This window comes from Lithobates pipiens, unplaced genomic scaffold (assembly GCF_037356315.1).
Source record: "Lithobates pipiens isolate NorthernLeopardFrog02 unplaced genomic scaffold, aLitPip1_a1.2 Scaffold_19, whole genome shotgun sequence".
NCBI lineage: Eukaryota > Metazoa > Chordata > Amphibia > Anura > Ranidae > Lithobates > Lithobates pipiens.
In genome coordinates, this window is record NW_027507764.1 from 576829663 (window position 1) to 576842793 (window position 13131).

Here is a 13131-nt window from a genome sequence, read left to right on the forward strand (position 1 = left end):
TTTCCTAGAAGTGTGCACAGAGATGCAAGTAAAATTGTAAACATCCCCTGCAGTAGGCATAGTGTCAATGAGATGCTCGGTTCACACTGCTGCAAGTTGGGATCTGACTTGTGAGACCCATGTGACGTGTGAAATACAATTGAAGTCAATGAGAGCTGTCTTAATTGGCACTACTGAAGTTGCTCCGACTTTAGAAAAGGTCCCTGTACTACGAAGCGACTTCTATCTGCCTTGTGCCTATAAACTTTGATGGAAGTCTCCAAGTCGGATCCTCATCTTAATTGATGTGATTTGTATTGGACATTACAGAAAGTTTATCCAGGCTTTCCCTGAAGTTGCTTCAACGTTGCGTGACTTTCAGGTTCCAGCACTGTGCCCCGAGCCTAAGAGTTAATTCTAGAGGCATGCAGACATAACAACTTTCCCTTATGGTACCCCAAAAGGGCATTGGCTGATTAGATTGAACATATTGATTGATCACACCTATTCAGGAGCCAGACTTCCAAAGACATAGAATATATAGCTATTTTTCTCCAGGAAGGTGGACTCAGTTTTTTTTTTTTTTTTTTTTTATTTAAATCTTTATTTTCATATTTGAAAAGAGGGAAAGTAATACAAGCATTCCCAGTATGAATTGTTAGGGTTATCTGCAACAAGAAATCTTCATATATCTACAATCCAGATGAGAAATTTACACCAACAATCCTTTAACAGAAAAATATGGAAGCACATCATAAGATGTAGTTAGTGCTAAAGGGAAGACTATGCTTTTTTTTTTTTTTTTTATTAAATGGCTTGTGTGACCATCAACCTGGACAATCTTCTTTTTTTTTTTTTTTTCTGTCTGAAATTTAGCCAGACACTTCTAAAACTCCTCTATGCGCTTGCAAATCTCTCTCTAACGCCTGAAAATCACAGTTCTCGGGTGTGAATGCAGACTTATTTATGTTGAAATGCGAAGTGACTCTGTGACGACGGGGTCACTTGATTGGAAACGTGGTATGGTGCGTGAGCTCCAGATCTTAGCGTGAACTAGTCTGCTTTGGTTTTCCAGGCTTAAAAGTAGAAATCACACACTGTGGACAAATGAAGAGAAAATACAGAGTCTGCAATGTAACAAGGCGACCAGCAAGTCATCAAACGTAAGTGTCTTTCTTTGTTAGATTTCCACCTTCACACCTGTCTGTCCCATTGCGCTAACAAGTACAAGTTCACATACTGTATTTTCTGTATAAATCTGAATTTTGTTCACTTGACATAGGTTTATGAAAACCTAAAGCATTCTATTTTAAGACAAATTAAAAATATATATAATCCGTTTTTATTAACATTTTTGTTAGGGTTTCACAAGAAAACTAAATTAAAGGTACATTAAAGGGTCTGTAGCGTACACACCTGCTGCCATTTGACCATGAGCAGCATACACCTAGATAACGCATATTGTGTATGTACATGAACTTCAAAGAAAAGATTACACATGTCATAAATGGCTAACAATCGTTAATAATTTTGCTATCGTGAATTGAGCCTGTTGTGTTGAAGTAGTTCTCCAGTTTTTTCTGACATTTTAAATAGTTTTGGACCATTACCTTCACAAACTGATGCAGTGACTGTCGGCGCTTTAATTTCAGCCACCTATAGTATATATACGGTGCTACAAATGTTCCCGGCAGCGTGGTGGGAACTTCCCATCCTGCTCCCAGAACAAAATTGAGTTGGGTTGAGCACTTAGCCATTCACAAAGCTTTTTCTTTTTTTTTTTTTTTTTTTTTTCTCTATGAATAGGTAACAAACTTTCCTGGTTAGCTGATAGCTCAGCTAATTAGAGGAAGCTTTGTATTCATTCATAGAATGCAAACCTCCCTGTGAATGGTTGAGCAGTGCTAAGTCTGAGTTTTTATTTATTTTCTGGACAGGAAATTCTAGCTAACACCACACTGTATGTTGTATGTTGCTGAGGTGTGTGTATATATAGCTTACGCGTACCCATTGCCGGTGCATCTGTTAGTGACGGTAAGGCCCCATTTCCGCATCTGACTTTGGAGCCCAAAGTGGCATGACAAGTCGCACCCCATGTTCCCCAATGAATACTATTCATATATGTATGCCTTAAAGTTATGATTTTGCAGTGCGGTTCCTGCACTACTTTGGTCCCACTTTGTTGCTACTTTAGGGCCATAGACTTCAATGTAAACCCCCAAAAGTCGCATGAAATTCACATGTCGCAATGAAAAGCACAACATTTAGAAGTGTTAATGGACTCTAATAGTTTAGTTTGGACAAACATGGTACTAATTAACTATTTAAACTTCACTAAGAGCTGGAGGTCAACTTATAAAGTGTGTTTCATTTCCTTCCTATAACTTGGGTATGAAAATACATGGGCGATGCATCTAAAATATGTTCAGCAACTAAGGTTGTCGCCTCATTCCTTTAAACCCGAAAACATAATGATTACACAAGTTCTGTGGCTGATTAAGTTGGTAATTAAACTTGCTGCTTTATCTGCATTTAATTTAGCCTCAGAACCTGTGTAATTCATATGCGTTCCGGTTTAAAGGGATGAGGTGGCAACCCTAGCAGCAACATGTAAATGCATTGTTTGTGTGTGTTTTTTTGTTTTTTATTTTGTTGTTCTCTGCATTTTCTCATTTGTGCTTTTTGGTCACAATGGGGTTAATTTAGAAATAAGTATATTTGTTTCTAGAATTGTGTTTTTTTTTTTTTTTTTTTTTTTTTTTTTTTTTAATAAATTAATATTATCTGCTTTTGATTAATGAAACAAAAAATCCGAATGCAGACCATTTGAATGAACCGCTGGTGTTTCATCTATTAAGTCTGACCTCGTTTTCAAAAACTAAGCCATGTATAGTTTTTACTCATGGCTGCTGTATATAAATGATTCTCCATCTTTCCTGACTCTACTCCATTATTTCACCCCATGTTGTCTTCCCTTTAGCAACCTTAATTCCTCTGAGGTGACAGAAACCCCATGTGGGTCTCCAGCTTTTAATGCATACATTTTTTTTTTTTTTTTTTTTTTTTTTTTTTTGCCTGAAAAATCTTTACCTGTTCACAATTGGCTTCTATGCATTTCATATGTAAAACATTTTTACATATGTTACCTTTAAAACACCCCTATAAAATAAAAACTTAAATATAAATTGCTAACAGAACATTTTTTCTTTTACAATAATTAAAATTTTTATATATGGTGTTATCTTTTGTGTTTTATCTTTTCTTCCTATAGATTCCCTCTCCAGCAAGAGAGTGGGCAAACGGTGGAATGTACCGTTGCACAGTACTTCAAGGATAGACACAAACTAGTACTTCGCTACCCTCATCTTCCATGTTTACAGGTCGGGCAGGAGCAGAAACACACATACCTCCCTCTCGAGGCAAGCATCTCATAATTCATGTCTGTCTCTTGTTTGTACAGATATAAAGTCCTGCAACAAATTGAAATGGCCGACATTGGTAATAACAGAAGGGCAATATGCGGTTATGTTTGAGTAAGCATGGTACTCATGGGGGGGGGGATAAAGAAATTTACCCATTTCGATTTATTGTGGAAGGTGATGTTGGTCTTTTTTTTTTTTTTTTTTTTTTTTTTTTTCATTTCTTTTTCTTCATCTGCAGATCCAAGGGATGAGCACATGATCCTCTGTTTTAACCTAGGGCTTAAACAATTAATCGACAAATAATAGATTATGAAATTGATTATGAAAATGGTAATCTATTAAAGTGGTTGTAAACCCTTACAAACCACTTTGACCTACAGGTAAGCCTAGATTAAGGCTTACCTGTAGGTCCAAGCAATATCTCCTAAACCTATATGGTTTAGGAGATATTTGCCCGAAAACGGGCCCCGATGTCTACGGCGCATGTGCCGTAGACAGCGGCGCGCAGGCGCACTGAGCCCGGCATTCTCCGCGACGGAGCTGCCGCTCGTGTCGGCTCCCGTGCACATGCTTCGCCGAATGACAGCGGCGGAGCTGCGAGACGCCACCAGCAAGATGGATGCGGCGGACTACAGGGGACAGCGGCGACTTCGCTGGCTCCTGTGTCGGGTAAGTGACACATAATGGGCTACTATGCGATGCATAGTAGTCCATTATGCTTTGCCTTTGCAGGGAATGAAAGAGGAAGTAAACTCATCAGGGTTTACTTCCTCTTTAATCGGCCAGTAACATAATGGGGTTAAAAAAAAACTAAAATGATCCCTTTATAGTACAAAAAGAGCAAATCACTACTGTAAATATTACTCGCTGTTCTACAGTAAAAAAAATACCCTTACAGTAGTGATTATCTGCGCGTTTTTTTTTTTTTTTTAACCCCATTATGTTACTAAACGTCTTAGACCTGGTTCACATCTGTGTGTTTATTGGTGCTTTTTTCAGAAATGCGCCACAGTTCATTTACATGGTTTCTTATGGGACACATTCACATCTGAAAGGGTCAGGGACTTTTAATGCAAAATGGTGCTTTATTGGTTCAATATTCTTCAATGTAGAAGCTTTTTTTTTTCTCCATTGAAGAATATTCAAACTAATCTTTTCCTGTTTTTTTTTTTTTTTTTTTTTTTTTTTTCTTTGTCTATTTTATCAACGATAATTAAAATTGCTTTTGTTAGTGAATATTTTTCCACATATATCTTAACATATATTCACACATTTTAAATTGAAAAAACGCTAAATAATAATAAAAAAAAAAAAAATACATTTTTATTTCATTTGTAAATATCGTTTCAATGCTTTGTACCATTGCTGACAGCCGAAGTTAAAACAAAACTTTTGCAGCAGGTATCGATAATTGGTATCGGCGAGTACTAATAAAAAATAAAAAGTATCAGTACTTTTTGTAAAAAAAAAAAATGGTATCGGTGCATCCCTAATGGCTTCCATTCATAACTGTTTTGTTTACTATTATGATGCTGGCCCAAAGCTATAACATGGTACTTGGGCCAATCACAGCACTCTGTACCATGTGAATAGCTGTAGCCAATCACAATAGTATGCACGCTGCCATGAATGAAAGCCATTCCTGAGCGCTAAAACGATTATAACCGTGATAGTCTCTGTTAAAAGCAATAACCCTTTAAAAAAATAAAAAAAATCCTTGATCACCCCTCCTATGGTGATAATGAACTACTGAGTATGTTAAAGTATTTGTATTCTTTCTTCCAGAGTAAACTCTATAGTTCCTAATTTAATCACACTCAATCCATTAAACTTCCAAATGGGTAATGAATTAGTAAAGTAAACCCCTATAATAGAAACACGCATCCATTGTATAATATAGCGCCCCAACCTGACTGTTTTATAATGCTGTGAATATTATTATTTTTTTTTTTTTTTAGGATATTATTTTTATGCAGTCATTTATTTATTTTTCTTGTCCCCTCATTAGGTATGCAATATAGTGGCAGGGCAAAGGTGTATAAAGAAACTGACAGACAATCAAACTTCCACTATGATCCGAGCAACTGCCCGCTCAGCTCCAGACCGCCAGGAGGAAATCAGTAAATTGGTAAGGTTTATAATCTCTTTGCTAGACCTACTTTCTCTCTTGAGGGTGTAACCATAGGCACATAAACTTGGTGTAAATCCCAGGGGAAGATGCATAAATCCTTTTGTTACTGAACATTACTCTAGTGATTACTGAGGAAGCAGAAACACCTTAAATAAACATTATTTTAAAATGGCATGTCTCTTATATATGCCAACCAGCTTTTTTATTTTTCATTTAATTTTTTTTGCTCAAACTAGTTGTGTAGGCTGATGCTGCATTTTAGTGGTTGCTGCCTAATACCTTGAAGTGGTAGCCCACCGACCACTGCACCACAAGTCAAATTGTGTAGTTAATTTGTCTGCATTTTCTGATTAAATTTTGGCACACAATATTTGCCTCTGCCATAGTTGAGAGCTTATGCTTTATTAAGCTTGAGCTGGCCAAAAAATATGTACTGCAACTCGTCATTATAAGTGCATCTGCAGTTGGGTTTTTAACCCTCCAAAGTTTCAACAAATGCCTGTAGATCCTGCCATAGTTCCTGAGTTCAGCGCAGAGTTGACTCTCCTGTAGGCTGTGCCTGCTTGCACTATATGGGATGAACAAATGTTACAGGTGGAGTTGTCGCTGATGACTCGCATTCCTATAGCTGGTCACGCAGTACCTGGCCACATTGGTCCCGTCCGCCACTTTCCCTGGATTGGTAGAACTTACCTCTGTTGCTGAAACCCTTCCACTGCAGCAATTGAGAAAGGGGGAGCTTGGGGGGGGGGGGGGGGGGGAAATGAATAAGATTAGTTCATCAGGGGAGGACGAAGAAAGGTTGGTAGTTTAGACTGCAGGGCTAAAAAAAAATTTTTTTTTTTGCTTACAGGTTTATATCTGTTCATTTTCAATAAATTCTTTAAAATACCCAATCTGTACAGAATCTATTGCTGACCGTGTGTGTGTTGTGTTTTTTATCCCAGGATGCTGGGTTTTTTAAGTTCTAACTTTCAATGCCCAGTATACTGCCTGCTTTCTTTTTAGTAGCCTTTTGTAAATGACCATGTTTGTTCTCAAGGCATCCCCTTCCTCTAGGGTGTTTTTTTTTTTTTTTTTTTTTTTTTTTTTGTGCTAAAAAAAAAAAAAGCCTCAGACGAATACTATTTTTATAGCAATCCTCCTGAATGCCATTGATAAATGTTTACATATAATAAGAAAAAGGTTAGAATGTTTTAAATAGGTCCAGGGTTTCAGTTGGGGTGGCTTCATAAGGGTATGCAATGCAAGAACAATTGTGTATTAAATACCCACAATTAATCGGTCATATTGGATTTTTGCACAGGCCTACTTGTATCCAACCCCAGTGTGACACCTCTCTGTCACACACTTCTATGCAGGCAGGGAACAAGCATTTATGTTCATCCCAGACTGAGAATTGAGTTTTCTTCATTGGCTTTGCAGATTAGCAGGCAGGGCAGGCTTTGTGAAAGGGTACTGTGCAGCACCAGAGCATGCCTGTTGGCCATTTGCACAATTACAGGTTTATAATACTAAAATTTGTCATTGAAGTTGCTGCTCAGAGGGGCAGTTGGAATTAAGTCATAGTAATCGCAATCCTTAGCTTCATTTATATTGCAAAGTAAATTTCTTGCAGCCCTGCAGCTCCCTAGGCCAGTGATGGTGAAACCTTGGCACCCCAGATGTTTTGGAACTACATTTCCCATGATGCTCAACTACACTGCAGAGCGCATGTGCATCATAGGAAATGTAGTTCCAAACCATCTGGGGTGCCAAGGTTCGCCATCACTGCCCTAGGCTTTCCTGTGGACTACATGGTTAGGTGTTCAGTGGTCTTAGTGCTAGACTTCATTTCCCACAAAACTATTTCAGCATGTAGTTTTTCTTTGCAATGTTTGAGTATCCCCCCCCCCCCCCCCCCCCCCCCACCCCAGGTGTTCTGCTTCTATTGCAATCTAAATATAGTGCATTATCTTAGACTGTCATTGGCATATATGTGGCTGCAATAGGCATAGTGTATCAACAGCTATTTTAGGGAAGGAGCTCATGTTTACGTCCTATACACCATGTACAGCAGTGTTCATCAACCCTGTCCTCAGGGCCCACTAACTGGCCAGGTTTGCTAATATATAAAATAATGTAAAAGATGACTGAAATACATCACAGGTGATATAATTTGCTGCTCAGTGATTTTCAGTATTCTAGTCTGCATCTCCCCAAGGTAATACATAAAACCTGGCATGTTAGTGGGCCCTGAGGGACAGGGTTGATGACCACTGATATACAGGACGTGTGTATGTTAAGTAACTGGCAGCACAGTGCTTTAGTGGGTAGCTCTTTAGCCTACCTGCTGGGAGTTTGCATGTCCTCCCTGTGCTTGTGTGGGTTTCATCCGGGTACTCTGGTTTCCTCCCACACTCCAAAGGCATGCTGGCCAGTTAATTGGCTTCGGTCTAAATTGGCCCTAATATTTATGAATAAGAGTTGAGGGCAGGGACTCTTATGTGCATACATGTAAATTTACTATAGCTAGTGTGTAAAGCGCTGCATAAATCGATGGCGCTATACAAGTACCTGAAATAACTATATATACAATAGTTTCAAGATAGAATTTGGATTGCAGCAAGTGGCAATTTTTGATGGGCTACATGCTTGTTATGGGACAAGCTCTTGGATGCCTGTTTAGGCTAGTGGCCCAAGTTGTTTATTGGTTATACCTGTCAAGTGAGCCTGCAGCGTTCTCAAAACTATTAAAAGAAAAGTGAGTGGGAAGTATTGTCGCTGTATTTCTGTATGTATATTCCATACCAAGCCAAGCTGATTTTAGGCTCCCCATTTGAAGTTCTGCCATCGTAGCTGATTTTCGGAATTGAGCGACTGCTCTCCTTGCTCCCCTGCAAAGTCACCAGGTCACTTTACAAAGTCGGTGTTCCATGGAATGCAGACCGCTGTGCCGCAGTCTTGACTCATGGTGTCATGGCCCGGCCACTCAAATGGCTAGAATACGTGAACCTGCAAGGAAGACCAGTTGAACATAGAGCTGCACCATTAATCGTTAAAAAAACACAATCTCTCCTGCTGAGAGTAGGCGATTCTTTCATATAAACAAGTGGAGAGATTATCTGCTCACTCAGCTTTGAAAAGAAAGCATCCAGTCTTCCAAGTTTAGAACTTGAAACATTGTAACTAACACTTCTTAGATCAAAGGGATAGAACTTCTTGTGTAAACAAATAATCTGGGCAGTCTGACAAGCTTTCAACCACCTGTAAATGCAGGAAGTTTAACCACCTAAAGTCTAAATCTTTTTCTGACACTTCTTAAGTTAAAATCAATATTTTTTGCTAGAAAATTACTTGGAAACCCCCAAACATTCTCTATATATATATATATAATATAAATATATATATGTATATATGAGAGATATTCTCTCTAATAATTTTAGCAGAGACCCTAGAAATAAAATGGCAATTACTGCAATATTTTATGTCACACTGTATTTGCCAAGCAGTCTTTGAAATGCAATTTTTTGGGAAAAACTAAACCGTAAATTTTTTATTTTTTTGGTTTTAATGTGAAAGATGATGTTATGCCACGAGAATCGTGATCTATCCTCTAAGCAAACAAATTGTGATTCTCATTTTAGCCAGAATCGTGCAGCTCTAGTTGAACATGGAAGAGCTGCAACAGTGGCAGCGTGCCACTGGAGGGTCCTTTGTGGTGCATAGTAGCACGTTTATTAGGGTATTGACCTGCAAATGGCCCAGATTTTTAATCAACCAAAAAATAACCTTTTTTAACAGCTCAGTGTTATCACTTGTACGGGGAAAAAAAGAGGTCTTGTCATCCTGAATTTTGTAACGTTCATAAAGTTTGTGACTTGTGGTGTGAATCCACACTTAATCAAACTTTGGGATAAAATCACTATGGCCCTCCTAATATAATCATATAATCTGGGAGACCCACTGTAAGTTTACCTTTAAAACATGTAATTGAAAAATGTTGGTTGTTATGACTCGTATAGGACTGTTCTTTTTTGAATTCTATGTTCTTTCTCATCCACTTTTTAAGGGGGTTTTTTTTATTAATTTTTTTTCTCTTGTGTTATTTTTGTATGTTTGCTTTTTTGGAATGTTTGCATACTGGTTGTGTGTGTGTGTGTGTGTAAAAAAAAAAAAAAAATTCTTCCCCTTAAAAACAAGCATGTCAATGAACTGTCCACCAATCCAGGTGCCAAAAGGTGCTCACTTGTTTCTGTAAAAATGCATCCAAAACATCTTGCACTCAGCTACTGTGCCTAGTAAACTTTGCCACACTTGGCTGAAATTTTCAAATGACCTTTGACTTGGAGGTTTCCCTCTTCCCCCTGCCCTTTTTTCTTTTTCAGTAATGTTTTGTGTCCTTTTTTATTTTATTTATTTATTTTACAGATGCGCAGTGCAAGTTTTAATACCGATCCATTTGTACGGGAATTCGGTATTATGGTAAAAGACGACATGACGGATGTAACCGGAAGAGTCCTTCAACCTCCTTCAATCCTATACGGAGGCAGGGTATGGGAAGAGCCAAATGCTCCCTTGGTAGACATCTCAATGGTTCTTGATCTTTATTCTGTGCTGTGTGCTGCTTGTCTTGGCATTGCTTTGCTTCATATAGTAAACTAATATGCTTGTGCTGATTTGTCGCTGAGTGTCTGCTTGATTTATATATATATTTTTTTAATATTTGGTTTTATTGTGGATCATCACTTAAACTGTGGGCTACACTTAGTTTTTAATTGTAGAAAATGTTAATTGATTACAAGAAAAATCTATAATTCATGATTTTGCAGGAGACTGATGATTGAATAGTCCTCCAGTGCTCATTTGGCAAAAAAACTTAATTTTTTATTTAATTTAATTTTGCAGTACATGCACCTTTTTTTGTTTTTACCCTTTAAAAATGTCCATCTTCCCATTTGAGAGGACAACCCTAGGTCTTTTTTGCACTGAAATCACAAGCAGCGTCAGCCCTGTCCATTTACCCTCTACTGGACTACAAAATACTGTACTTATAATTGGGGGTGTTCTGTAGTCAAGCATAAAAACCCTGGCTGGATGGCAGCACTGGTTGGGATTGCAGTGTAGCAGCATTTTCACATCATATAGGAAGTTAACTGTATTCTAGCAGATAAACACGTCTTATTTACTTTCTAGCTTTTTAAAAAAAAAAAAAAAAAGGCAAAACGCAGAGAAATGTGCATGTGTTGCTCGAGGGTTATGATTGTTTTTAGGGCAAAATAGAAGGTTCGTTAAATTGCTAACCATCCCCTTACTGCTCACTCGCCTTCCCTCTCCTGTCACTTTGCTTAGCTGCCAGGAGCAAAGCTAAACTCTGTGTGTGGGTAGCATGTCACTCACTCCCAAGTTGGATTGGGTACCTGGATGGCCAGTTATACAGAGGCATAGAGAGAACCCTTAGCTTGCACAGGGCCTTGTTTCTTCCAGGTATTTACCCACTTTAGCTCCCCGCAAGGATTTACCCCCTTAATGACGAGGCCATTTTTTGCGATACAGCACTGGGTCGCTTTAACTGACAATTGTGTGGTCATGCGCCGTTGTACAGAAAATATACAGAAAATTTATGCCCCCTGCGATTTTTAGTGGGACTGTGACATTGCAGCAGACCGGACACTTTTTTATTTTTTGGGACCAGTGACATTTTATATAGCAATCATAGCTAAAAATAGCCACTGATTACTGTATAAATTACACTGACAGTAAAGGGCTTAACACTAGGGGCAGATCAGGGGGTTAAGTGTTCCCTAGGGAGGCGTTTCTAACGGGGGGGGGGGGGGGGGGTTGGACTGACAAGGATTACATAAAGATCGCTGTTCCTGATCGCTAGGGACAGCAGATCTTCCCCACTCTCTGCTCCCCTGTCAGAACGGCTATCTGTTTACATTGACAGATCTCTGTTCTGGCTCTCTGTGGAACGATCGCGAGTGGCCGGCAGATGGACATCGCAGCCACGAGCATTGGGTGCACGTGTCTGCTGCTATTCTTAAAGCGCCTGACATACAGCTATGGCTATTTGAGGAGCTGTGCCAACTTGCCACATTATTACGGCGGCTGGCCGGCATTTGGTTAAACTGATAGTGGGGGAGCAAAGATATAGTGAATGTGCAGTTGGGAAGGGTTGGCGGCTAGGTGAACCTGTCAATTGTGCCCTGCAAAGACCTAGCACTTGTTTGATTGAAGTGGGAAACCTCACCCAGAAAAGCACCATTTTTGGAAGGTCAGCTATTTGTGTCTGTCTTCCTGTGTGCCAAGTCATTTACAATTTGATGCAAAGAGAATTCCGTCACTAGAGACTTAAATTTCTCAATCCCGTTGCTATAAAGCACACATGTAACCACAGTCTAACGTATGTTCTGTTTTGAAATAACTGCTTAGTTAAGTCATTTGTTTAGACCAGGCATGGTTAAATCTGATGGAGATGTAAGGTTAATAACAGAGTGCCACACTTATTTATTTCCTAAAAAAAATTCTAGCACCATGTGTGGCAGCAAGATATGAATCTATGTAAAATCATGATGCAGTTGCCACCTGTCATCTAGGATGGAGATTAAGAAAGTGCCTAATGCCCTTTGGTATTCAGGGCCGTTGGTGTATATTTGCTGTAAACATTTGCACAACTGTCTTCATGCATGCAACATTTAAATATGGTCTGTATCCGTTGTCTTCGAACTGCAACCCAGGGACTGCATTCGGATCTGTTGCATATCTGATTGCAGCTATGTGCATGAGGTCTTTTAGCAAAAAATTACAATGCACAGCATTTTATTCTATAGTAATGGGTGCCCTAAAACATTTCCTGGGGGGGGGGGTAAAAAAAAAAAACATACTGCATGGTGCCGATGACACACCAGTTTGCTATGTCTGATATAGACCTTTTTAATTTCAGACAACATAGTAGCCATGTCTCAGTAATACATTTTGGTGTTTTTAGCTCCTTACTCTAAACACGTGACGATCAGTTTTAGTGCTTCATACAGTAACTGCCATGGGAATTGTTTAGCTTGTCCTCTCCACATGGATTCCTGCATGGGAGGGCCTGGTTCAATTATATATATATATATATATATATATATATATATATATATATATATATATATATATATATATATATATATATATAATTTTTTGTAATCACTTTATTTAATCAACAGGTTCAATATTTAACATCTGGTACAATTTCAGTATTCTAATAAAGCTGCATTGTCCGTTATTTTATTTATACTGTAGAAAGTATCTTCCTGAACGCAGACAGGGGTGCCCAACCAGTGGCCCGCGGAGCCCTCTGATGTGGCCCGCGACCTCCTGCTCTGGGATAGAATAGAAAGAATACTGTTGTTAAAAGTCAGTTTATTACTAAAATCACAGTGTATATATGGGCATATCTTTTCTGCAGTGGTTACTGGGCTGCTTTCAAACTGATCCGCAGGTGCAGAGCAGTTTACCTGTGGGTTACCTGCACTGAGCCATAAACTTCTATTACCTGCGAGTTTGAGCTTTCTGAAAGTGCACCAAACCTGCAGAATATAATAGAAGTCTATTGCAAACTGCAGGAAAGCCAAA

General features: G+C 38.8%; 1 protein-coding gene across 4 annotated transcripts in view; it reads left to right on the top strand.

Moving 5' to 3' along the window:
* AGO2 (argonaute RISC catalytic component 2) overlaps positions 1 to 13131 on the top strand; it is a 96685-nt gene that overhangs the window by 55983 nt on the left and 27571 nt on the right. The window contains exons 8-11 of one of the 4 annotated variants that reach the window (XM_077493383.1): positions 1037 to 1142; positions 3251 to 3398; positions 5410 to 5529; positions 9943 to 10092. In XM_077493383.1, the coding sequence (XP_077349509.1) occupies positions 1037 to 1142; positions 3251 to 3398; positions 5410 to 5529; positions 9943 to 10092 (524 nt within the window). The remainder of the gene's footprint in view (positions 1 to 1036; positions 1143 to 3250; positions 3399 to 5409; positions 5530 to 9942; positions 10093 to 13131) is intronic. The other 3 variants (XM_077493385.1, XM_077493384.1, XM_077493386.1) reach the window with 3 other exon arrangements.